Below are 23733 nucleotides of genomic sequence, written 5' to 3' on the forward strand. Positions count from 1 at the left end.
TGGAAATGTCCAAGACAGGGGTGGTAACAAGAGAAGCAAGTCTATGATAGAGGTTGTAGGAATTCCAATGCTTAGAGGCCTCTGAGTTGTGCTGAGCCTAGCAAAGAAGACCAGGAAGACATAGCTAGTGAGGTGATAGAGAAACCAGAAAAGAAAGCAACTGTGAAAGTTTGAGTGAAAATGGCCCATAGTGAGTGGCATTATTAGGAGGTGTGGCCTTGTTAGAGTGGGTGTGGCCTTGTTGGAGGAGGTGTGGCCTTATTGGAGGAAGTATGTCACTGGAGGTGGGCTTTGAGGTGTCAGGTGCTCAGGCCAGGGCCAGTGGGTTATTTGGTCTTCCTGCTGCCTGCCAATCCAGACATAGAACTCTCAGCTACCTCTCTATGCATGTCTGCCTGCATGCTACCATGCTCCCCACCATGACAATGGACTAATCTCTGTATTTTAAGGCAGCTCCCAATTAAATATTTTCTTTATAAAAGTTGCTGTAGTCTTGTTGTTTCTTCACAACAATAGAAGACTGATTAAGAAAACAAACATGAAGACCACATGAGGACCTCAGAGAGGTGGGGGGAGGGGAGAGGATTCCATGCTGATAAGCAGAAGAGAGACAAAGGTGGGATTTCTGGTGGCTTTGACAAAAATGATCTCAGTGATCTGGCACAGTGAAGGCAGAAATCAAAGAATCAGGGTATTTTATTTCTTGTGCAGGCCACAGGATGATATAAATACCTTTCTGATGGAGATGCTTCAAATCAACTAGCAGTGAAGCCAGGTGTGACACCTCAAGCCTGTAATTCCAGTGTTTGAGAGGCTGAGATGGGAGGATCTTTGCTGATTTAAGGTCAGCCTGGGCTGCAGAGTGAGTTCAGGCTCATCTAGGCTATAGAATGAGTTCAGGCTAGTCTGGGTTGCAGAATGAGTTTAGGTCAGCCTGGGCTGCAGAGTGAGATACACACACACACACACACACACACACACACACACACACACACACACGCCCTCAGTAACTGACTGAACTATGAATTAAACTGAAGAGTCAAATTGATCTATGGTAGCTGCAAGAGCTGCTCATTTCAGCTGTGACAGAGCAAAAAGCACGGACAATGTTCAAAGCTTTGGCAGAACGTGAGCTTCTTCTCTAAGCATGATGAGAGCTCAAGTGGGAAGAGCCAAGAAAATGAACAAATAAAAGTAAGATTTGAGGCGAGCCTAGCTACAAGTTTTTCTGAATTCCTGAAAGTCAGTAGACAAGATCAAGAAAGTCCAACCCCAAAACAAAATCAACTAACCAACCAAACACAAGTTAGAATACATATAAAGAAATCCCCACAGATGTTTCAGTGTGAAACTTCAGGTTATCAGAAGAAGGAAAAGAGGCAGACTTGAGGGAGAAGGGGAATACTCACACGGACAGTAACTAGTAGCAAAACCACAACAGAAGCCAGTACACTGTGGAATAATATTTCAACAATCTAAAAAAAATTGACTTTCTAAAAATTCTTTTCACATCTTTTAAGTAACAAGAGCAAAACGAGCATGCTCAGATGAAGAACAGAGTCCCATCAGTAGACCCTTCTAAGGGAATGGCTTCTAAAGGAGTTGCTAGTAGATATCCCCAAGGCCTGCGATATGAATGGATCTAGATAAAACAGAACAGAACAGTGAGGTCTAGGGACATGGCTCAGTACCATAGCACTTGCTAGCCTGTACAAGCCTGGTCTGACCCTCAGCACTTCATAACAAACTATTTAATACTTCAAATAATATTCAATTTGAGGGTTAAAGAAATGTTGGAGAATGACTCAAATGACCAGGAATGGAAGTATATATTCTGATGGATAAATAATAGAGTGACATTCTTACTGTGTGTGTGTGTGTGTGTGTGTGTGTGTGTGTGTGTGTGTGTATGTGTAATGCTGGGGCATAGATCCTGGGGCCCTGCATATGCTAAGTAAGTACTCTAGCACAGAGGTCCATTTCCCACCTTCTGCACTAGTTTTGAGAAGAGTGACAATGCCAATGCATTACCCATTTAGCAGTGCTAGTGGTTAAAACAGTATTCAGAACTGTGCAATAGGTAAGCTAGCAGAGGGGAAAATGGAATATAGAAATGAAAAATAAAATGTTCAGCTCAAAAGCAAAGGAGAAAGGATTGTAAAAATAAAACAAATTGTATCCAATAAAATGATAGAATTAAACTAAAACACAGCCCAGTGAGTGGAGTGAACAAAGCCCACTACGAAAGGTGAGCATGCTAAAAGCACTTTAAGCATTCAGTTATGCCAATCATAAAACTTTCTCCAAATGTAACTGCCTGGCGAGGTTGAAAGCCAAGGGATAATGAGATACTCCAAGCAAGTAGCAATCAGAGGCAAGCTGCCTTAGGTATGTTCATGTCCAGCATTGCAGACTTAAACCACAAAGACAGAGCCAGGGTGAAGAAGGCTCTGATGTTCACTTAAAGGTGCGGTTTACAGGATATATATATATATCAAACAAGCCAAGTGCTGTAAAATCAGACAATATGGGACAATGGGAATTCCATGGACAGTGCAGATAGTCTAGATAGCCTCAAAATGGAAGATGTGAGCAGAGTTAGCTCAGCAATTGATATATTAGGCAGAATAAATAAAAGGCAACCAAGAGACAGAAGATTTCACTAAAATAGCTAAGAATCTTGAGCAAGTAGCAGGGGCATAGAGTATCATGTCCATTACAGGACATACTCTTCACTTGTGCATGCATCAACAACAACAACAAAAACTTGCTATAGTACCCATGGTAGACATTAGTATATTCCTGATGCTTATCACTATATGCATCACAGTGCAACTCAGAAGTAAAGCACAGAGCAATCGGAACAAACACCATTAAGATGAATGTTAACTGTTTAGAAGTAGATCATTATGAAATCATTGCATGGGAAAGGCAGGAAAGTAGGTAAACCTCCACAGAGAAGGGAACTTATGATATAAATTTAATCTAAAAGCATTCAAAAAAGGCCAGGGACTTAAAATAAATGAAGCATTCATCTTAAGTCAGTAAAGAAATGGAAAATAAACCCAAAGGAAGCAATACTTACATGAAATAATAGATTGTTGAATTAAATGCCAAACTATAACAACAGAATCAAGGAATGTATGAGGTAGTTCTTTGTAAAACTAAACAGGAGAGGAGCCAAAGAGAGCAATCAGAAATCAATAGAAATGAAAAGGGCTGGAATACATGAGATAAGATGAAACTATACACTTCATGACAGTAATATGATGACTAATGAGTGATGGATACATTTATAGAGTATGACTTTGTAATGATGAGAAGATTTTCATATCTTTATAACCATTAAAGAAACTGTAGTTAAAAATCTTTACGCAGAGAAAATTACAAGCCCCAATGCCTTTATAGAGGATTTAAATCAAACTTCAAAGACCAAAGGATCCCAACATCACATAGCTCTCCCAGGGAATAAGCAAGGAGAACTGAACCCTAACTTGTTTCACAACGCTGGCAAAAATCTCAGATCCAAAATCAGATATAGTATGAAAAGGCAGACAAGAGGCTACAATTGTCACACACACACACACACACAGGAATTGCAGCATCAAAGGAAGGTCTGGCAGGCAAGCTCAACCCATAGATAGACTGGAACTGACACTTTCTGATGTGTTTAACCCCAGCAACACTAGGCTGGCTTGATATTAGAAATCAAACAATGTTCTAGACTGAACATTTTCAGGATTAAACAGAATTATCTTGGTATACTTAGAGAAAGCACTTGAAAAGATTATACTTGCACTTACACTAAATACTTTTAACAAGTTAGGAATATAACAGGACTTCTTGATCAATCAGGAGAATTCACATGTATATACACACACATACATAACACACACACACACACACACTCATATTCACATCAAACTCACATATACACTTTCACACACACTACACTGCATACCCCATACATGCATACACATAATGTTTAGACACACATGCACACTCACACACAAACATCCTCACAAACATATGCACCTCCTGTGCATCACACACACACACACACACACACACACACACACACACACACACACAGAGAGAGAGAGAGAGAGAGAGAGAGAGAGAGATTTTCATAACAAATAAAACTACTGGTAAAATTCTTTTCAAGTCAGAGTCAAAACACACCTGTTTCAAGCAGTAGACAAGAAGCCTGGGCCAGTGTAGTAAAGTAAGAAATTGAGATAAAAGCACAATGACTGAACAGAAAGAAATGAAAATCATAAAATCCATAGGTGTGACTATATACATAGCAAACTCCAAAGAGTCAATAAGTCATTTATTAGGATTATGAAGTTAATTCAGCTGAGTGTCTTGAAAAAACAATTAGTGTATTAAAAAAGAATTACATTTTCACCTAGATTATGACTTCAAAATATTTTTAACTAGCAACCAAAAAGTATTGAAGAATAATCTTAACAAAACCACCTGTGAATTAATTTAAGAGTTACACAATGTTTTTGGCAGACAAGAGTGGGAAAAAATCACATCTTTACACGGGGACACTGATGTCGTATGGATAATAATTCCCAAACTCTCCTATGGTCAGTACAGATTTAATAAGAATTTTCAATGGCCCCTTTTCTTTTACAGAATGATAGATAAATTTTATATTAAAAAAGAATGGCTAAGAACTGTCAAGACATTTTTAATGAAAGTGAATGGGTGGAGATCTGTCCCATATTACAAATCTACACTAATTAAGGTTTTGTCTATTCTTTTTTTTTTTTTTTTTTTTTTTTTTTCATTTTTTTTTGGTTTTGTCTATTCTTAAAGCAAATGAACTATTTAATGTGGGAGAATGTTCTAAAACTTTTAGAATATAAGAGAGTACTCTTGGGATCTACAGGCAGGAAGAGAATTTATTCAACCAGACAAGAGAAAAAGAACTCAATGCAGAAGATGTATTTGACACTGCTGAATCTAGGAATTGTTCACTAAACATAACCATCCATCTGTCTACATGGTGGGTTGATGGTTTCAAGATCACTTGTGAATACCAGATGTAGAAGTTAGTTTTGATGCTCTGATCAGTTATCTGCCTGTGAACCCTGAAGGACCTGTTCCCAAATTGGTATTTGATTGATCAATAAAGATGCGAGTAGCCAATGAGCTAGGCAGAATAGGCAGGATTTCCAGGCATGGCCTCCCCACCCCAACCTTCCAGGCAGGCTAGCAGACACAAGGGAGGAGAGAAAGATTTGCCATGCTTCAGAGGGAGAAAGAGCCCTTGTATGAGGTGATCATAAATAACCTAGGGAGGGATGATTTGAAGTACAGGGTAAAATTTGCACAGGGAAGAGGTAAATACCACCCTGTTTTACAGAGGGGATTTGGATGTCTAGGAATTTGATTATAGTGTGTAGTCCCTACTACCTGGCCTTAAGGTCCTGTCAAGTCCTACCAGCCATGCGTGGTTTCCCTTGGATCTATAGATGAAACACATACCCATGTACCTCAGCCTTCTGAGATCATAGACAGAGTGGCCATTGGCTGCTTCCTCAAATGGGCCTGAGGTAGCAGGTGGGAAATTAGAAACACAACTAAGCTGAGGGAATATTTAGGGGTGCTGAGCTAGGAGTAAAGGCACCTGAGCAACTAAAGCTGAGGGTAGAGTTAGAGGTATTGAGTTGGGAGTGAAGAGAAGGGCAGGCTAGATGAGAGAGACTTAGAAGAGCTCAACCATTGAGCTAAAAACTAAGTTAACGTGTGTGTGGGTGTGGGTGTGTGTATGCGTGTATGTGTGTGTTTTATCTGCAGATCTGAGGGAACTTGGGTAGCTTGGTTCACCCAGAGCTTAAGGTGTGGTAGTAGAAACTGCATGTTACAACCAAGTTCCTAGACATCCAAATTCCTTCTGTAAAACAGGGTGGTGTTTACCTCTTCACTGTGCAAATCTTACCCTGTACTTCAAGTCATTCTTCTCTAAGTTATTTATGATTACCTCAATCAATGTCAACAATGTGTACATGATTGTTATGTTATGTTGTTTAGCACACAGTGACCAATACTGTACATGTTCAGTTCAAATGCAGTTTTTCAAATATTGTTTTGATGTGAGGTGGTTTGATTCTACACTGTAGACCATATAAACACAGATGGTTGCTAGTAAATGGAGGGGACAGATAGGCCACAAGACTAGAGAGTGTACTGGGTAGTTGTATATTCATGTTCTATATAAATTACCAAAATATTACACATAGAATATATAAGTAACTTTTTAAAAGATTTTATTCTTAATTCATATGTATATGAGTGTTGTACTTATATTATGAGTTCTGTTATGAGACATGGGTGCCATATTTCTATACATACAAACATGCACCACATGTGCAGTACCCAGTAGAGACCAGAAGAAAGCATCAGATTTCCTGGAGCTAGAGTTAGGTAATTGCGAGCCAAGCCACTATGTGCATTCTGGAAACCAAACCCTGGACCTCTACAAGACGAGCGACTGCTCTTAACAATTAGGCCATCTCTAAGTTCAAATATGTAAGCAAATAGCAACAAATGAAAAATAAAGTCCAATAGAAAAGAGAAGACAGGATACATATTGTACAGGAAAAGTCACCAAAGACATGAAAAGATGAGCCATTTATTCCTGATCAAAATAATGTAAAATGTTCAGCTCCATGAAATATGATGGCACTCCCACAGAAGAGTCCAGAATGAAACAGGCAAAGAGGTGCTGAGGATGCTAGAACACAGAGAATCTCCCATAAGGCTATTCTCTACCTCAGAGTAGGTTTACCACAGCTGAGCTACCCTTGACCCAGCAACTCTGCCCATATGAAGATATCCCAAAGGAATGTCTGCTCATGCATATATTAATATGCATGTAACACTTCTTACAGCATCATTACTAATACTAGCAAAGCCTCCAGAGTTTGTGGAGAATAAAGATAAGGGAGTCTGGAAGAGATAAAAGCATGAGGAACATATGTTGGCACATAGAAGCACTTCTTTAAGCAGGTACTTTATGTTTCTGAATATGGGGCTGGTCCGAAGAACAGAATAAATGGCTCAGGTGCAGATGTGGAGATTTAAATAGAGTCAAGATTCTTTTAGGGTGTGAGTGGGAAGCTATGGTGAACTGACAGATACTGAGAAGCTGGTTGAATCAATGGATTGGAAATTCTGATTGGTCTGAGGATTTCTGCACAGTGGGGCTGCCAACAAGTGAGGCAGAAACATACCAGGTGTGGTCAGAAAATGGAATGCTTACCCCTGAGCTTTTGAATAGAGAACAATTACTTCCCCATCTTTCTCTCCCATGCTGGGAGCAAAGCATATAAACAGGTGTAGCTGTTTGGTAGAGAGATGGGGCCTGAAAGAGTCAACAGAACATATCAGGTGTTTGGAGACTTGTAGTGTATGTGAGGTTACTAAGGTGATGGGAAAGGATGAGCCTGATGCTGAGGACGAATAAGTTAGAGCTTAGTAGGTGGCTTCAGCAAGGATAAGTGACAATTGGTACTGTCTGATAGTCACTTCGGTGGCACTAGAGATATTGGGAGGAAATGGAGGGAAGTGGCTTGCCAGCATCAGGTAACAGCAGGAAGTGCTTCTATCCTAGGTCCAGTGCTCAGAAAGATGCAGAGAGTCAGTCTTCATCTTGGAGGGCTGTGGTGGCATCAATTTTCTAATGGGACAACCAGGTTTCAGTTAGGGGTGGAAAGAAGGCAGGGAAACAGGGGGCTTTTGTATTGTCTTGTTTTGTTTGCTGAAGACCTAAGTCTATTGAAAGGCACAAGGAGGAGTAAAGTGGACCTCTCCATGACTGAGTCAGATTAGAGTCATCCCAGCTAAGTGAGGTGAGAGTTTAGGTGATAATAGAGGGCTACACTTTGGACAGCAAGTAATATGAATAACATGTAAGGTAAGATGTGATTCATCCAGGCCATGTTAAAATGGCAAAAAGTCATCTGTTTCCTAGGACACAACAGATGCTCAGTAATAGATGGTTTTTATTCTTTTTGTATTATTTCTATTTTTATCTGGTTTTCAATGACACAATAAAATACTCTCCTTAAGGTTTGCAAAGTAGGCAGAATCACCGACTTGGTGTTTCAGCTGAAACCACCTTGTATTATCTATTTTCAGAATTAAGGAAGTAGGGTTCAAGGCAAGAGCTCAGATCTCCTAACTAGAACAGTTTATTCTGTTAAACCAACCGTAAGTTTCCCTGGATCTCTGTGGTGGGTGCTCATGTTAGCTCAATCACCATGCTTAACAACCAGTGTTTTTTATTCTGTCACATATATAATCTTACAGACCTTGAGTGGACTACTCTGTAAAGGAAGAGCCTCCCTTAAGAGAGGCTTCTTGACTGAAAAGCTCACCTTCCATACACAAACCAACCTCAGAGTTTACCTCTTATATCAGGTTCCTATATTCTGGTCATGTACCTCTGATCCTATCATCCCTGGGATGACCCTAGGCTCCAGAACCCAATAAGATAACTCACCAATCTTAGGCGAATTATGTGATTCACTCTTTCCTCCCCCCAGAAACCACAATACGGGCTCTTACCCACTACTTTCCCTTTCCTTGCCCAACATATATGTTCCCTGCATGGACTCATGTAACATGTCAGGTGTCTTCCTGCTTGGAAACTACCACACAGTTTGTAATATGCTGTTCTCACCCTAATTAAAAAAAAAAAAACTATACATCAAAAATGTACCCAGTGTTTAAGGGTTATCAGGCCTACCAATGGAGGACCATAAAGTCTTCCCTTTGTGGTGCTTTTTCTACAGGCATCTGTCTGCACCAAACTACCCACCAGCAATTCTTAAGATGGCCTCCAGCCCCTTGGTTAGCAAAAGCTTTCCTGAATGTACCGAAACTGGCTGCTACTTCCTAAGGAACCCTGTTGATCCTGTGAAAATCAGCCCCATAATACTTTGTAGAGTCTTTGTACAGTGCTGGCGTGTCAACCTGGCAGTCTCTTGGATTTCTTTTTGGTATGTGATGCCCCAGTCTTGCTCTCTCCTCAGTGTTTTAGAGCATTGATTAGAGCAGCTTCAGCACTGTGCAGGGTCAGCTCAGAATCCAGGAGTGGGCGAGACTAGCTTCCTTGCAAAGTCATCTGGCACACCAAGGGTGATCATTGGACAGAGAGGCTGTACCTTCTCTGCACATGGACATTTCTCAAGGTTTAGAATAGAGACACATGGCGAGATTCTAGGGACAAGATGCCTAAGATGGAGTGACCAGGGGACTGTCAAGCAGGTAGATCTTCCATGCAGAGAATAGTGCTCCAGATTAGAGGATACAGAGTGAGGTAGTCTGGGTCTCTGGAGGCCATTCAGATTATGTATGTGATGTGATTAGCATGGCAGAGAGAGGCACACAGGAGCCTGCGGCTCTAATGACTTCCATATTGCACCACTGGAGCATCTAGGGCAAGTGTGAAGTGATAGGGAAAAAATCTAAAAATGAGCTCAGCCCCCCTCTGCCTCTAAGGCTTACATTCCACCATCAAAGTTGTAAAGGGAGTAGATCTGTGAGTATGGTCTCTAATGTTATTTACCACTTACTAGGTGCCTCTTACCCATTGAGCACCATGTGAAAAACTACACAGACCATTATCTGGTGAACAAAGAAAGCGACAGGGCTGAAATTATCATGCTATCTGGAAGACTAGAGATGCCAACCAGCTGTTTTAATTTAATCAATGAATCAGCAGGGGGAGGGGGGAATACAAAGAGGTTTCCAAGCACAGCATCCCTGTAGCCTGGGATGCTAGTAGGTAGCCAGGACAATGGTGTTACCTGTTAGTGACAAAGTCAACAAGATGTTGCTTGAACATGAGGCTCCACTTCTTTATTGTGTTCAGCAGAGATGCCTTGAAGGGTCTCATATCCACTCTCATCCAGCCGTCAAACACCTTGGTGGGTTCTAGGCTGACCACCTCTTCATAGAGTTTTTCATAGGAGTCTATCTGGTCTTTGAAGTGATGGAGGAGGGGCGGATTCTCTGGGATGCCATCTTCTGCATGGGCTTCTATCTCTTCAGGTGTGAGGACATGCCCATAGAGGAGAAACTGACCAAGGACCTCCTTCCTATCATCCACGTACAGGTAAGAATACTGACTGAGGGTATTTCGATAGCCACAGCAGAGGCTCATCATGCTCTGTACTCTCTCCATGAGCATGCTCCGCAGGCTGGCTAAGTCAGCCATGTCCTCTAGGTCACCCTGGAGGTGTGATACAACGGCAGGGAGGTTACACTGGTGCTTACTGGGATCACCCAGATGTGGAGGAGGGCAGATGGCTGTCATCCATGTACCTGATAGTGAGGAGAGCCACTGTGTGGGGAAAGCCGGGGCACCAGGGATGGCACAGCAAAAATGCTGGTGACGAGACTCTGGACAATGTCATATAAGCTTCCCTTCACCCCAGGGTCCAGGGAAGGGTGGAAAACTAATTCTGTGGTGATAAGGTTGAGCTGTGCTTCAAATATTGGGGTGAGTCCAGGCTTGCATTCTGGAAAACAAAGCAGCAGGGTGACGGTGAGCAAAGCAAGTGGGCAAGGCACCATTTCCTAAAACCTGGACTCAGACATTGCAGTGCAGAAAGATACAAATGTAAATTTTGCCTATAGAGGGGAGGGGCAGCCCTGTAGGGTTTCACTACAGGGAACTGCTGACATTCAGAATGAACCCGTTCTTGTGTGGGGCTCTCCTGGGTGTTACAGAACATTTACTTTTCTTGTCTTGTCCTTGAAGAGCACACTCCAGTGACCCACCAACCCAAGCCATAGAGCCGAAAATTCCCTTCTACATTCTTAACACTCTGTCTTGGGGTGATTGCTGCTTCTCCTGAAGAAGAGACTGAGTTGCCAACCACACAACACCACCAGCGTCCATTTCCTAAGTGGGGGGTCTGCCGACCCACATTCATACAGGCATGAACAAGCTACACAATCCTAATTTTTCCATTCCTTTTCTATAACCATGGGTCTTACTTTAATTCTGTAGTCTTGTGGTGATAAAAATTTTAAAAACAGTATAAATAATTCACAGACTCCTGATTACTTGCTAGACGAAGTTGCCTTGCTAGATTTAAGTCAAAATATAACGTGGAGCACAGTGTTCTATGTATAAGACAAATGCTTAAAGTTTTATCAGTAACCACTGAGTATCATGCATCTTTTGACAATAGAAATAAGTGGGAGAGGGTTGTGGGTTGGACAGTGTGGGCAAAGGAGTCTCCTGACTGAGCCACTGCCCTCTTATTGCCTAGAAAAAGAGCTAAAACTGGGTATGTAAGCAAATTCCCTAGCTCTACATGGCATTAGGTGTAGTGATGTGATTCCCACTAGGGTAAAGTGGAAAGGGACCTCTGAGAGTCAGGTGAGTCTTTGCTATACATCCTTCTCCCCTTTCTATAGACTACAGCTTGAACATGATGTGACTCTCTGGACCTTAGAATGAGGCCAAGGCCTCAGAGAATAGCAGCACTACAGAATCAGAGCAACCTGCCACAAAAACAGCAATTCTTCCTTCTTATGGAGTATTACTTGAGATCATTTGGTTTCTTTATCCTGTAAGCCACATTTTAGATGGAGATTTGGTTACCACAGGTTGGCCGTTCTTGCTAACTAAAAACCACATTGTCCTCAAAGACCCCATTTAAGATTAAGATTTTATTTTCAAAACCACAGGCATCAAATAATGAGTATGTTTTGTGGGACTCAAGAGAGTTTCAACAAGCATATTTTAACCTAAGGGAGACAACTTTACCAACAGCCTTGCAGGTTTGATCTCTGGGGAGAGCTGGAAGGAAAAAAAAATACAAACAGCAATAAAATCCTGTGGAATTCATCTTGAATAGGTTGGACCTCACTTGTCTGAAATGCTTGGGGCAAGAAGAGCATCAGAAGGCACAGACTGCCTGTGGAGCATTCCTAATCCAACATCTCAAATGGTCTGAAATCCAAAATGTTTCGAGTTTGGTTAGTATCTCAGAGCATTTCGGATTCCAGATCTTTGGTCAGAGGTGCTCAGTGTGCAGTCACAGTGTGTTGCACATCACTGCAAAATAGTATGTTAGTAGATAAATCTGCATGTCGCTTACAGCATTTACAAAATTTGCAAGAATATTGGAGGGCTATGGAACTTTTTGTCATATGTGCTGGTCTGAGAACTAAATCTCTACATCAGATAAAATGCACACATCATTATTACAGGAGGAAAATGACCAGGCATCCTCAATAGAGGTACAAGCTAGTCTTTTAGGAGGCAAGTTGTGTGGGTGTTTCTTGGTGTGGTAGGTAGCATGTAACCTGCTCTTTATGCAAGATTTGAGCAAATTTGACAAGGAAGCCAGCCAAAGACATAGACTTGCTCCTACTTAGGGAGACAAAAATGATAAAATGGACCACTTCATTCCCCCTCAGCTGGCCAGTATCTGTAAAACATGGTGTGTGTGTGTGTGTGTGTGTGTGTGTATATAAGCCAGCTGGACTGGAATTTGCTATGTAGCCCTTGGTGGCCTCAGCCATACATTTCTCGTGTCTCAGGATCCTAATTGCTAAAATTACAGATATGTACCTCCACACCTGGGCTTAAATTTTACCTATAATGCATCAGCTCAGGCGGCAATAAACTCCTTGTGGTGCTACAAAATATTTACCACTCAAAGAATTTGGAAGGGCTATATTTTGAAGAAAATGTATTCTTCTGTTTTCTGGTCTCCATGGAGGGAACGTGATGCTGGTGATCTTGGAGAAACACCGCCAGGTCCTCTCCATCCTGTTTACAATCTCATCTTCCATGAGAGGAAAAGTGGCACATCAGGCCATTCCGTACCAAAGTCAGACAGCCACAAGCCAAGGGTCACTAACCTGAGATGCCATTGGTGGACACTACCTATAAAATGACTGTGTCTTTATCCTAGGTCTAGTAGAGGACTGAGTGGGAGGGTGCCCAAACTTCCAACTGTCTAATTTAGTAAGGAGAAAGCTGCTATTTTGGTAGCTACGAGCTACTTCTTAAATTTCAACATCTTTGGTTCATTGCCCCAGGCTCTAGAAACTAACATCTCAGAGTATATTGCTATACTTCTTTCATTTGGAGCAGCCCTGATCCCTATAGGTAGCATTTCCAGCTACCGATATTATGGGGTTGTTTACTGCAGACATGCTGAGATGAGCACTGTTCCTATCTGTATCTTCAACTTGCCGCCATCTTTCACAGGGTGGGAATTGGGATTCATCTTGGCCTGCTAATGGTATCTCTGCAATTATTGTACTTGGTAGAACTTGATATTAAATGCCCATCTCACTTTGATCCTCTTCCTTCAAAATATTCCTTTGCTGGTACAGTTTGACTTATTCTTCAATATGACCCTTACTAGACAGCTCAGAATCTACCAGAATATGAAGGTCTAATTTAACTTTTAGTCTTGAAGTTTTCTGCCCTCTCTATCTCACTATTTATTAGCCAAAATGATCTGCTATAAGAGTTTCGAATCTGGGCACCTTACCATAGTTTGTCCATCCTAATTCAAAGCCCTTACCTATATCTGATAGCTTCAGAGACAGCTCATCACCTTCTTAACATTTCACCTCCTTCTGAGAGCTGTCTTTTCCCTTGCTTCTTGTCTCCTTTTGACACATAATTCTGTCTTCCTCCCACTTTACCTGCCAACTTCAAATCTTCTGTGTCCCTCAAAGGCCACAGAGATAGAACATGCAGAGCTTGAAAGCACAGAACATTCCTTCTATCTGCCCATGAGTCAAGTGTGGAGGAAGGCATCCTTAGTAACCACTTCACTCTGCTCCAGCTCTAACCACTCCTCTCCTGCACCTTTATTTTGGTGGAATTCTCATTTTGTGTTTGTCATGGGCCTTCTGATCTTACAGCCTGCTGTGTCATGTGATGTTTACAGTCAGGCATCTTTTCTCTTTGAACCACCGTTTGCTCTCTATCACTCATAAAATACCCTAGCACTTTGGCCAATCTCAACTATATTTAACTCTACTACAGTACAGATTGCTGCTGCTATCTGCCCTGTAGCCATCAATTGATAAGTACCAGTGTTTTCCAGTAGATATTTGAGAGAACACTCAATGGCAAGAAAAAATCCATCCAGCAACATGGAATCAATGTGGTTCACGTAAGACTTCCAGATGCTGGATGCTGGGTCTGCTGCAAACAGAACCAGGTTTTCCTACAGAAGAAAGGAGACAGTGTGTAAGCCATGTTTAACAACACAGGAGAACTGGCAAAATCACCACCAATAAGAATGCATAATAAAAGCTCTCTGCAAAGGCTTTGTTGTTACATGTTCTTACAGTCTGTTCTGTCAAAGAGGAATAGCCATTGATTGACAAGAACATAAGTCCATTCCATGAAGAAGATGTGGGGTCATATCTCTCCCTGAAGGACAGGGTCTGGATGTCCTTGCAGTGAGGGTGCTGAGGAATGTAGCACATTGAGTGCTTTGCCAACTCTCACTGCTCATACTACAGAGGGAAGCACATCAGAGCAGGAGATAGAGTAGGCAGAAGGATGACTAGGATTCAGGAACTCACAGTTCCTGGATAATCCTTTGAAATGGGCTGTGCTCTATGGTTGGCCCCTGATAGTAATTAAAGGCCTTTCATTACACTGAGTCATTTAGAAAACAAACCATACAAGAAATCTCTCTCTCTCTCTCTCTCTCTCTCTCTCTCTCTCTCTCTCTCCTCCATCTCAGCTCCTCTTATCCCTCTTTCCCCTCTCCCTTCCCCTCTATCTATCTCTTTTCTTGACCTAGGGTATCCTAAGTATCACCATGGTAACAAGGTTTGGACATCAAGGAGAGAGAGCCTATGTACTCAATGATTCTTAACACAGGCAACCACGTGCCTTTCATCATTTTCATAATTATTAAGACTTTATACCTTCTTTCCAGGGAGCTGATGTTTTCAGAGAAGGCAGTAGGTCACTCAGAGAGGTGACTCTCTAAAGTGATTCACACTTACCCCTCGAGGAAACACTGCCATGTTACAGATCTTGCTGGAGCTTAGTGATTTCACGATCCTGCTTTTAAGTGTCACAGTTCTAAAAATTTTAAGATGCATTACCAATGCCTTTACATCCTAAGTAGATTTAAGGTTTTCTTAATGACTTTAAACCCATCATTATGCAAATTATACTATGTGATGATATGCAGTGGTTTGCAGGTGCTAGGATGTATGTTTTACACTAAGTAACTGGAAGGCTTATTTTATGTGACAAACTTCTGTTTCACTAAAGAGAAAGTCAGACATAGAAAACAGCAGATTTGGGAGTTATTAGACGAGACCATTGTAGCTGTTAAAATAACCAACCAGCAAGTAAACCAAGCATGTATTGCACACACCTGCAATTCTAAATCTCAGTAGGTTGAATCAGAAAGATCATGACTTCAAAACCAGTCTGGGAGACCCTCATCTCTAAAACAAAACAACAACAGAGCAAATAACTAACAAAACTAAAATATCCTCTCGAATCTGATGAAAAGGAGATCCAAAGAACTTGCAAACTCCAACTGGGGTGATTGCAGTGAAAACCCACTTAGGCACATCATAGCCAAACTGAAAACTGAGAAAAGATTAAGCATCTATTAAAAGCAACTTGGGAAGAGGCAGTATATCACAGAGAAACAAAGACACAATTAGGGCTTCCTTCTTTTGGGACACAATGTGGGGGGATGAAGACCAAACAACAATGGATAAAAGAAAACAAGACTGAACAGGATTCTATATCCAGTAAAGCTGCCATTCCAAAACCAGGTGAAGTCAGGACATGACATGTCTCATCCAAAGCTGAGCTAATGTGTCAACATTAGGCCTGAACTCCAGGGGACTAAAGAAGATTCCTTAGGTCTAAGAGGGTATGGGGTAGAAACACAATCTACAGAAAATAATAAAAAGCATGACTTGACATGTGGGGGGAGGGGCAGAGAATGCTATCAACGTTTCTAACCTATTTTTACAAAGAATATGGATGAATCCCTTATAATGTAATCATTATTGTATTTCTCTATTATTTTCTTTAAATTTGTATTTATTTTTGAATAGTTCACAAATGCATGTAAGATATTTGAATACACCCACTCCTCATTCCTCTTCCTCATCTCTCTCCCACTCCTTTTGACACCTTCTCTTCAATAAGACTTCTTCCTACTTTTATCTCTTTCTTCCTTAAAATGTTAATGAAAAAAGTCTAGCAGTATTTAATATATTGATGACTGGAAGTGCTATTTTACTATGTTTGATATATTGATACAGCATAGATGTCATATAAGGAAGGTGTCTTAGTTTTGTTTTCTATTGCTGTGATAAAATATCCTACCCTTCCCCCAAAAAACAAAATAAGCCCTCCCCCAAAAACTACCACCACCAACAAAAACAAAACAAAATACCCCCCTAAACCAATACAACACACACATGCATACACACGCGCCGCTCACACTCACACACACATACAACCTCCAGTCCACCTTTGTGTGGAAGCCAAGGCAGCAGATGCCTGAGCAGAACATTCACAGTCAAGTGCAGACAGCAATGAATCTGAGCTTGCATGCTCAGGTTACTCTCTAAGGTTCCTACCCTGAACCCAGCCAATGAAACTTGAGCCACCCCCACAATCAGGGAAGGCCTTTCTACCTCGAATAAGTCCATTAACAAAATTCCTTACAGGCTTGCTCAGAGGTCAGCCTACCTGAGACGGTTGCTCTTTGAAACTCCCTACCGAGGTGGATGAACATTGAGTCAAGTAGACCATCTAAGCTAACTGTCACAATGGGGAGGGGATAAATGGACGTGCACTCCCCAAAGTCTCTACACCTCAGGATAAAACCAAGTGGAAATCTAGATCAGCTCCTAGAAATAGAAAGGCAATAGTGTAAGAGTTGGAACCACAACTAAGCTGTCAATAGGATGCTGAAAAATTATGTGTGAACCTACAAGAACATGGACACAGAAAATCAGAGTGGAAGGAAGAAACAAAACAAGTGGGAACATAACAGAATTAAAATTCATTATCTCCACACTGCACATAATCTGTCCAAACTCTCTGACTAAAAGATAGACTTGTTAGTGCGAAGAATGCATTTCTTGGGCCTAGAGAGAGAGAGATGACACAAGAGTTAAGAGCACACACTGTGCTTATAGAGGACCCCAAATTTGGTTCTCAGCATATACTTCAGGTGGCTCACAACCACATGTAACTCCAGCATCTAAGGATCCAGTGCCATCTCTAGACTCCATGAGTACTGGTGCACATACCTATACATGGACATTCACATATACACATAATTTTTTAATATCTAAGAAATTTTCAATGCTTTTACTATATACTGGTTACAGAGGGAAATTTTTTGTCTATAGAGAAATAAGTAGATTGAAGGTATGAGTTTAGGGAGATGGGCATGAAAATAATAAAAGGAATCAGTAGGGAAGGCTATCTTATTATCAAACTTCAAAATGAACGAGCATCATTGGAAATCAAGAGAGACTTTTATAATGATGGTATATTCAGTTCATCAGGGTGTTATGGTGACAGTTATGCCATCAGAGCTCACATGAAAAAAAACTGACAAAACTAAAAGATTAAACAGATAAATCTTAGATCACAGAGATTTTAATATTCTACCTATACCAGTTGATAGAAAAAATAGATATACAAGACCAGAAAGCATCCTAAAGATCCTAACAGAACCATCACATCTTATTCGGAAGATGCCACATCCAAAATGGAAGCACAGACTTTGTTATCAAAGTCCCAATGTCCAAAAAATCCTCTCCAAGTTAGACTGTGTGGTCTAGGATGTAGAACAAGTTTCAGTTAATTCTAAGTAGCTCTCTGACCATAGACTTAAGTTAGACATCAATTCTATTACTATATCCTTAGAAGCCCCAAATGTAAAGAAATTAGAAGACATATTCCTAAATGATTATTGAATCAACAAAGTGATACAAGGAAAATAGTTGAAGCTAATGATGACATGAGGCAGGTTAAGACTCTGGCATGAAGGCAACACATGGCCAAGATGGCATCATCAAAGAAAGAAGGAAAGACCTAATGTCAAGATATTTAGTTTCTATCCTTGAGTCTAGAAAAAAATAGATAAGCAATACATACTAAAATTACTAAATCTAGGACCAGATGTTGCTTTTAAAAAATCAAGTAAAAGAGTTCTTCATCTTTCAAAGGCAAAATTTAGGAACTTCTTCATGTAATTGGTCATCATTAATATTTATGATGGGGCATCTTAATTGTCCTTCAAACCACACTTATATAGAATGGTGACTTATTCCTGAGTTCTGGCATGAGTCCATGGCTTTTTCAGTAGTGTTGGGGATGGTGGTCATTTATATCCTTCCCACTGTTCACAGTGAAGCTTCAGTTGTTGATCATGGGACAGGAGACTGCCTTGACTTTAGTACAGGACAAAAAGCTTGGCTGTATTAACTGTGGCATTGTGAATTCTTTCTTCTGATCAAAGCCAGGGATGTCATGGCACCCTTTCATCTCTCTGGGCCCTTTACTGGTAGGTCATAAGGATAATGCAGTAGAGCCACACCAGGCTGTATGGGCAGGGGTCGGTGGGCAGTATAGTGGATGATTTAGGATTCTATTTTGCCTTCTTCTAGTTTGAGGAGTTGGGTGTGAGACAAGCTAATTTTGACAGTGTTAGTACTGGATCCTTGATTTGGGGGTTCTATTATCTATTAGCTTTAGTTATTTTACTATTAGTCTAGAGTTTTATTCTCGCCCAAAGAAGACTCAGCAGCTATTGATTATTCTAATACACAGCTTCTTTTTTAACATTCAAATACCCTTTTTGGTACAGTGTCTAAGTGGTCAGTTGTTACCTGAACAAGAGCATGAATCTTAAGTCCAGATTCCCTGATGAGACTGTAGTATTTTTCCATGTGATCCTGCTGATCATCCAGAGAAAGGGGCCATTCTTTTTTCCCATCTTTTCTCTTAAATATTGGAGACACCCATGTTTTCATGATGTTTTGAATCTCGTCCACATTGTCTTTTGTCTTCTGAATTCTTTGTTCCAGGTCATGAATACTATTGCTTATTTGCATGGAATAATCCCAAATGCCTGCTCCCCAAAAGAAATGGAATTAACTAAAATGGCATAAAGCTGATGGACCTTGTGCTATGAATGACAGGAATTTATGCATACAGGTTTTAGGAGACTTTTCTGTACAGGTTGCTTCTTTATCAGCAAAGTCTACTCCTTTCTGGTCATATTAAAAAGCCAGCCCCTCCCATAATTCCAATTATACAGGAAGATAAACAAGGAAATACTTAGCTACCAAGCACATAGGAATTATCATAATTGCTAGGAAATATCAGATCAATTTGATGATTTTTTGATTAATCATGTTTTGTTTATAGTAACCTGCAATGTGTTGTATGTTAAAAATGTGATCCTCTTACATATACTGGGTAAAGTTCTAAGACATTTAATAGAATAACTGGGACTTTCCTGAGTTGACTATGATCTTCTTTTTAAACTCTTAGTTTTCTAAGGACATTTATGTTAATTGTTTTCCCTACTCCGTCATTCTTTACATTTCATTTTAAACTTTATGGTGGATTTAAAAAACATAGCCAGTCTTACATAATTTGGGTTATACATATGCCTTCTGCCCTCCCACAAATGCGAACTCTTCGACGGTAATATACCACATGTCCCATCTTGTCCCTAGAGTTCCTCACAAGCTCCCAATCAGCAGTAACTAAAGGTTTACTGAATTTAACTAAAAATGCCAGAACAATAAAAGTGTCATTTTCTTCTTTTCTATGCTCATATCCTAGTTTAATAACCTAAACAACAATGTCGGCAATCAGAGTTTACATTTCTAAAGTTTTCATTTTATTTCTAAATATGCAGGAGAACATGGGGGCACCATAGACAACCTACAAGTCCCTTGTACAGGTTATAGATTTCTATACTGACAACTTACATCTGGAGAGAAGGAGGAAGATGGGCTCTCAGTGTTTCCCAGCTTGGGTATATATCTGAGAAGAGGTTGATTTTGTGTTTTTAACTCATCAGAGTCTGGGTGGATAAGGAGGGGGTCTCTTAACTTCACTGTGTCTTTCAGTGCCCACATTCCTTTCTGACTGCAGGTTGTTCTTTCTTACCTTCTGTTTTCCAGCTCAGAGTCTCCTCTGCAGCTCTCAGGCAGAGATCAATATTTTGCAGTTCTTCCTCCACTAGTGGAAATTCCACCTCTAGCAGAATTTTTATAACCTTGTTGTACCAATTTGCCATCAACTCCAAGTTGGTCACAAGCTGACGATAGAATTCCCTGGAGGAGAACATGGCTGCTGCAGTCTCCGGGATGGGTTTCGCCTCAGTGGGCTGAAGATAGTTCATTTCTTTCAACACTGAAATCAGCTGAGGAAAGAGGCAAACACCAGTGGCATCTGCTCAGGATCAGCAAGAAAGTAACTGTGTCCATGAAGGACCCAAGAATCTTGAATCTTGGGGGCCTAAAAACCTTGGGCATCTTGTTAACCTCTGTTCCCATGAGTTCCTCACATGCAGCATTAGGGAAGAAGGTTCAGAAGAAAGAAAATAACTTGGAGGGAAGCCAAGTGGCCAGAAGTATAAAACGGAAGAGTGAGAAGAAAGAGCCCATGTCCTAAAAGTTCAAATTATCTAGCAACAACATAGTTGTTAGAGCTTGCATGCACACACCTTATGATGTTGTACCATGGCAAAGTCATTTAGCAATGTATTTCTGAGGAAGTGATCCTGTCATTATACAACTCATGTTTGATTTCCCCATTGTGCAAAATCAAATACATTGGTCAAGCCTAGAGAAGTCATGAACATGAATACCATAAGAAAGTAGTCCAAGCTGAGATGCACCCCTCCACAAGAGAGTGCAGAGTATAAGTTCTTTAAAGTAGTATTTGAAATTATTTTTAAAAAAAAATCTCTAGACCCTTGAAATCAGTGGAGTTAAGTGGCTGTTTCTGGGACCCCCAGGGGAAGTTACTGTCACCCAGCTGACCTGTGGGTTAAAGTTGACAGAGAGCTGCTTTGTGTTGGGGTCACGATGCAAAAGTGGTAGGGAGAGATTGTACTGTGACTTTTCAGATACTGTCTGACACCAGTCCTCATAAAGTCTTCTCTCATACCTGCAACAAGAGACAACGGCCACCTCATAAACAGGCTGTGAACCCTCAGCTCCTGGCCCGGCTCTGTAAGTGAAACAACCTGGAGAAACAACTGATGTCTGATCCAGCCAGGATGAGCTAGCTCTTTCAGGGGCCCACTGATTTTTGAAGGTGGTTGTAGGCATAATGTTATTGTGCACTGTGTAAAACTTACCCTTGTATATTATTCAAAGGCTAATTTCTCTATCCCACTATCTGGTTTCAATCTTAGCACGGCATTGCAACGCTTATGTTAAGAATCTCCTATCTCAACTTTGTGTAAACAATGCTCACCATTTATTCTATGCCTTGTCAATAAAAGCTAGAAAAGCCAATAATTAGGCAATAGAAAAAAATATGGCAGGGCTTCTGCCAGCCAGAGGAGGAGAGAGGGAAAGGGAGGAAGAGAGGAGTCCCCACAAGGAAGGGGTGCAAATAGATAGCATGGAAGCACACCTGAAGGCCAGAGAGCCAGACCAATACAAAAATGCAAGTATCTCAGTGATTTGGGCTGAACAGTAGCCAGATTATATTAGAGGATTAGAATAGAGTAATACCTAGTTATTGTGCTTTTAATTTGCAAATAAATCTTGGTCTCTCTGTGTTGTTATTGGGGAACTGGCCAGGATAAAGAAAAACAGTCACTGTATTAATTTACTGCATACGTTTCTATTATTAGATATACAATCTTTTACAGGTGGTACCACTGCAATCAGAGAAGAATAGAAAGAGTTCGATGATCTTTGGGGGTGAGAATGGAAGGCTTTGCTTACCTCCAGGGATATAGAGAGAAGATATTGATAGCAACTGCTCTCACACTAACCTTCAAGTAGCTTGTGGAATTCATTTTTCAGTCATTGCACATTGACTGGGTACATGCCATGTGCTGAGCTTGGAGAATAAATTCATGAATTAATAGCTCATGATAAAGACAGCTAATGGTGGGGACCACAGAAAGATCAGTATAACACAGTACAGCAAAAATCAGTCTTAGGGAGTTGCCATGGGTCTCGGCATCAGATGGCAGGGATAAGGACATCGAAGAAAGCCTCGTGGGAGAGACAATGGAGCAATTCTTGACTTGGTCTCATGGCTGAGCAGAGGTGGTGTGACGAATCCCATCAGAAACCAGGGCGAGGTGTGGAAGTGAGAAACAGTCTGATGGACCAGGAATAAAGGGTGAGTAGTACATTGTAGGCTGGAGGGAAGCAAGAACTGGGGAACAATGGAGACCCCTGAGAGGTTTTCAAATGGGGCTTGAGTAACATCATTGGATTTGGCTAGTGTGTGCATCAAGGGACACAAATAAAGAGGGCTGTCAGAAAGCTGCTACAGCAGGTCAGTCTGGAGCAGATGTAGGGTTTTTTTGAGAAGAATCCAGTGATGGAGACAAGAAGGGGAAAGCACATTTAAGATATTTATAGGGTAAAGGGTGGACGTGTAAGTTCCTGGCAGGTAGAGGAGCCAGGAGTCCATTTGTCTAACCCAATAGCAAGCAGTATCAGGATTTGAGCTTTTATGCCTATACCCTACTCTCTAGAGCCAGGAGAAAGAGCAACAGTAAAAGCAGAAGGCAGAGCCATATTGGAAGCCATATGTAGGCCTGTAGACCCAGAACCTCTAAAAGATACACTGGGCTCTAGAGCAGGCACAATTATGGGCTCATGGGCAAATACCATTCTTTCTTATGCTTTCATTCTAAAAGGTTGGAGGACATAGTTTGGAGCTTAGTTCACTCCTTGCAGTATAAACTATGGCTTTCTGTTTACTGAGCAGCAACTGCCAATTCTAGGCTTCTCAGAGCACCACTCCATTCTACAAGGGTCACAGACCCAGGAACGGGATACTAAGAACATGTTCATGTCCTTAATACAGCCACATTCTCCCAGAGACTTGTTCTCCAGGCCCTGTAATACTATACTTACAAATGGCCAGGCCATAAACCATAAACTACACAATGAAATTTCATGGCTGATATGGAATCTGTCCTACGAACAGCAAAAGGCATGGGTGTGGGTGTAGAGGTGAGGGGATGGGGAGTGTGGGGGTGAGGAGGGGTTGGGGTGGAGAGATATGAAGGAAGATGCAGTCCCAGAAGCTGCTCACTCTTCTAGCAGGGAGAGCAAGTCTTCGTATTTTTGTATCATTCGCTTTCCTTCAGCAGATTGCAAGCACCTATCAATTCACAAGAGAAGGGAGAAAAAGACATACAATTAGAAAAGGCCAACATTACCATCTAACAAATAAATGACAGGCTACAGAGAAGGTATTGATAATTGGGGGACTGAGGCAAGAGGATCATGTGTTCCAGGCTTCCCTGGGATAAATACAGGGATCTTATGCATCTCAAGAAATAAAACAACAATATCAAAAGACAAAGAAACCAGAGATGGAACAGCTTTTGGGCTAGTTTTCAAAGGGCCGTGAAAGAGATTGCATTCAATCAAAACAACCCTGAGATTCCACCTCACACCAGTCAGAATGGCTAGGATAAAAAGCTCAGGTGA

The 23733-nt window shown here is 41.1% G+C and overlaps 1 protein-coding gene across 1 annotated transcript in view; it reads right to left on the reverse strand.

Annotated features, from left to right (window-relative positions):
- The window catches only part of Dnah9 (dynein axonemal heavy chain 9), a 335545-nt gene that overhangs the window by 263172 nt on the left and 48640 nt on the right, over positions 1 to 23733 (reverse strand). Inside the window, exons 11-17 of the mRNA XM_031353939.1 lie at positions 23333 to 23401; positions 21082 to 21208; positions 20204 to 20459; positions 18910 to 19151; positions 14099 to 14234; positions 10348 to 10544; positions 9831 to 10255 (exon numbers count right to left, since the gene is read on the reverse strand). Coding sequence (XP_031209799.1) covers positions 9831 to 10255; positions 10348 to 10544; positions 14099 to 14234; positions 18910 to 19151; positions 20204 to 20459; positions 21082 to 21208; positions 23333 to 23401 — 1452 coding nt within the window. The remainder of the gene's footprint in view (positions 1 to 9830; positions 10256 to 10347; positions 10545 to 14098; positions 14235 to 18909; positions 19152 to 20203; positions 20460 to 21081; positions 21209 to 23332; positions 23402 to 23733) is intronic.

The sequence above is a fragment of the Mastomys coucha genome, unplaced genomic scaffold (assembly GCF_008632895.1).
Source record: "Mastomys coucha isolate ucsf_1 unplaced genomic scaffold, UCSF_Mcou_1 pScaffold5, whole genome shotgun sequence".
In the NCBI taxonomy this organism is placed as follows: domain Eukaryota; kingdom Metazoa; phylum Chordata; class Mammalia; order Rodentia; family Muridae; genus Mastomys; species Mastomys coucha.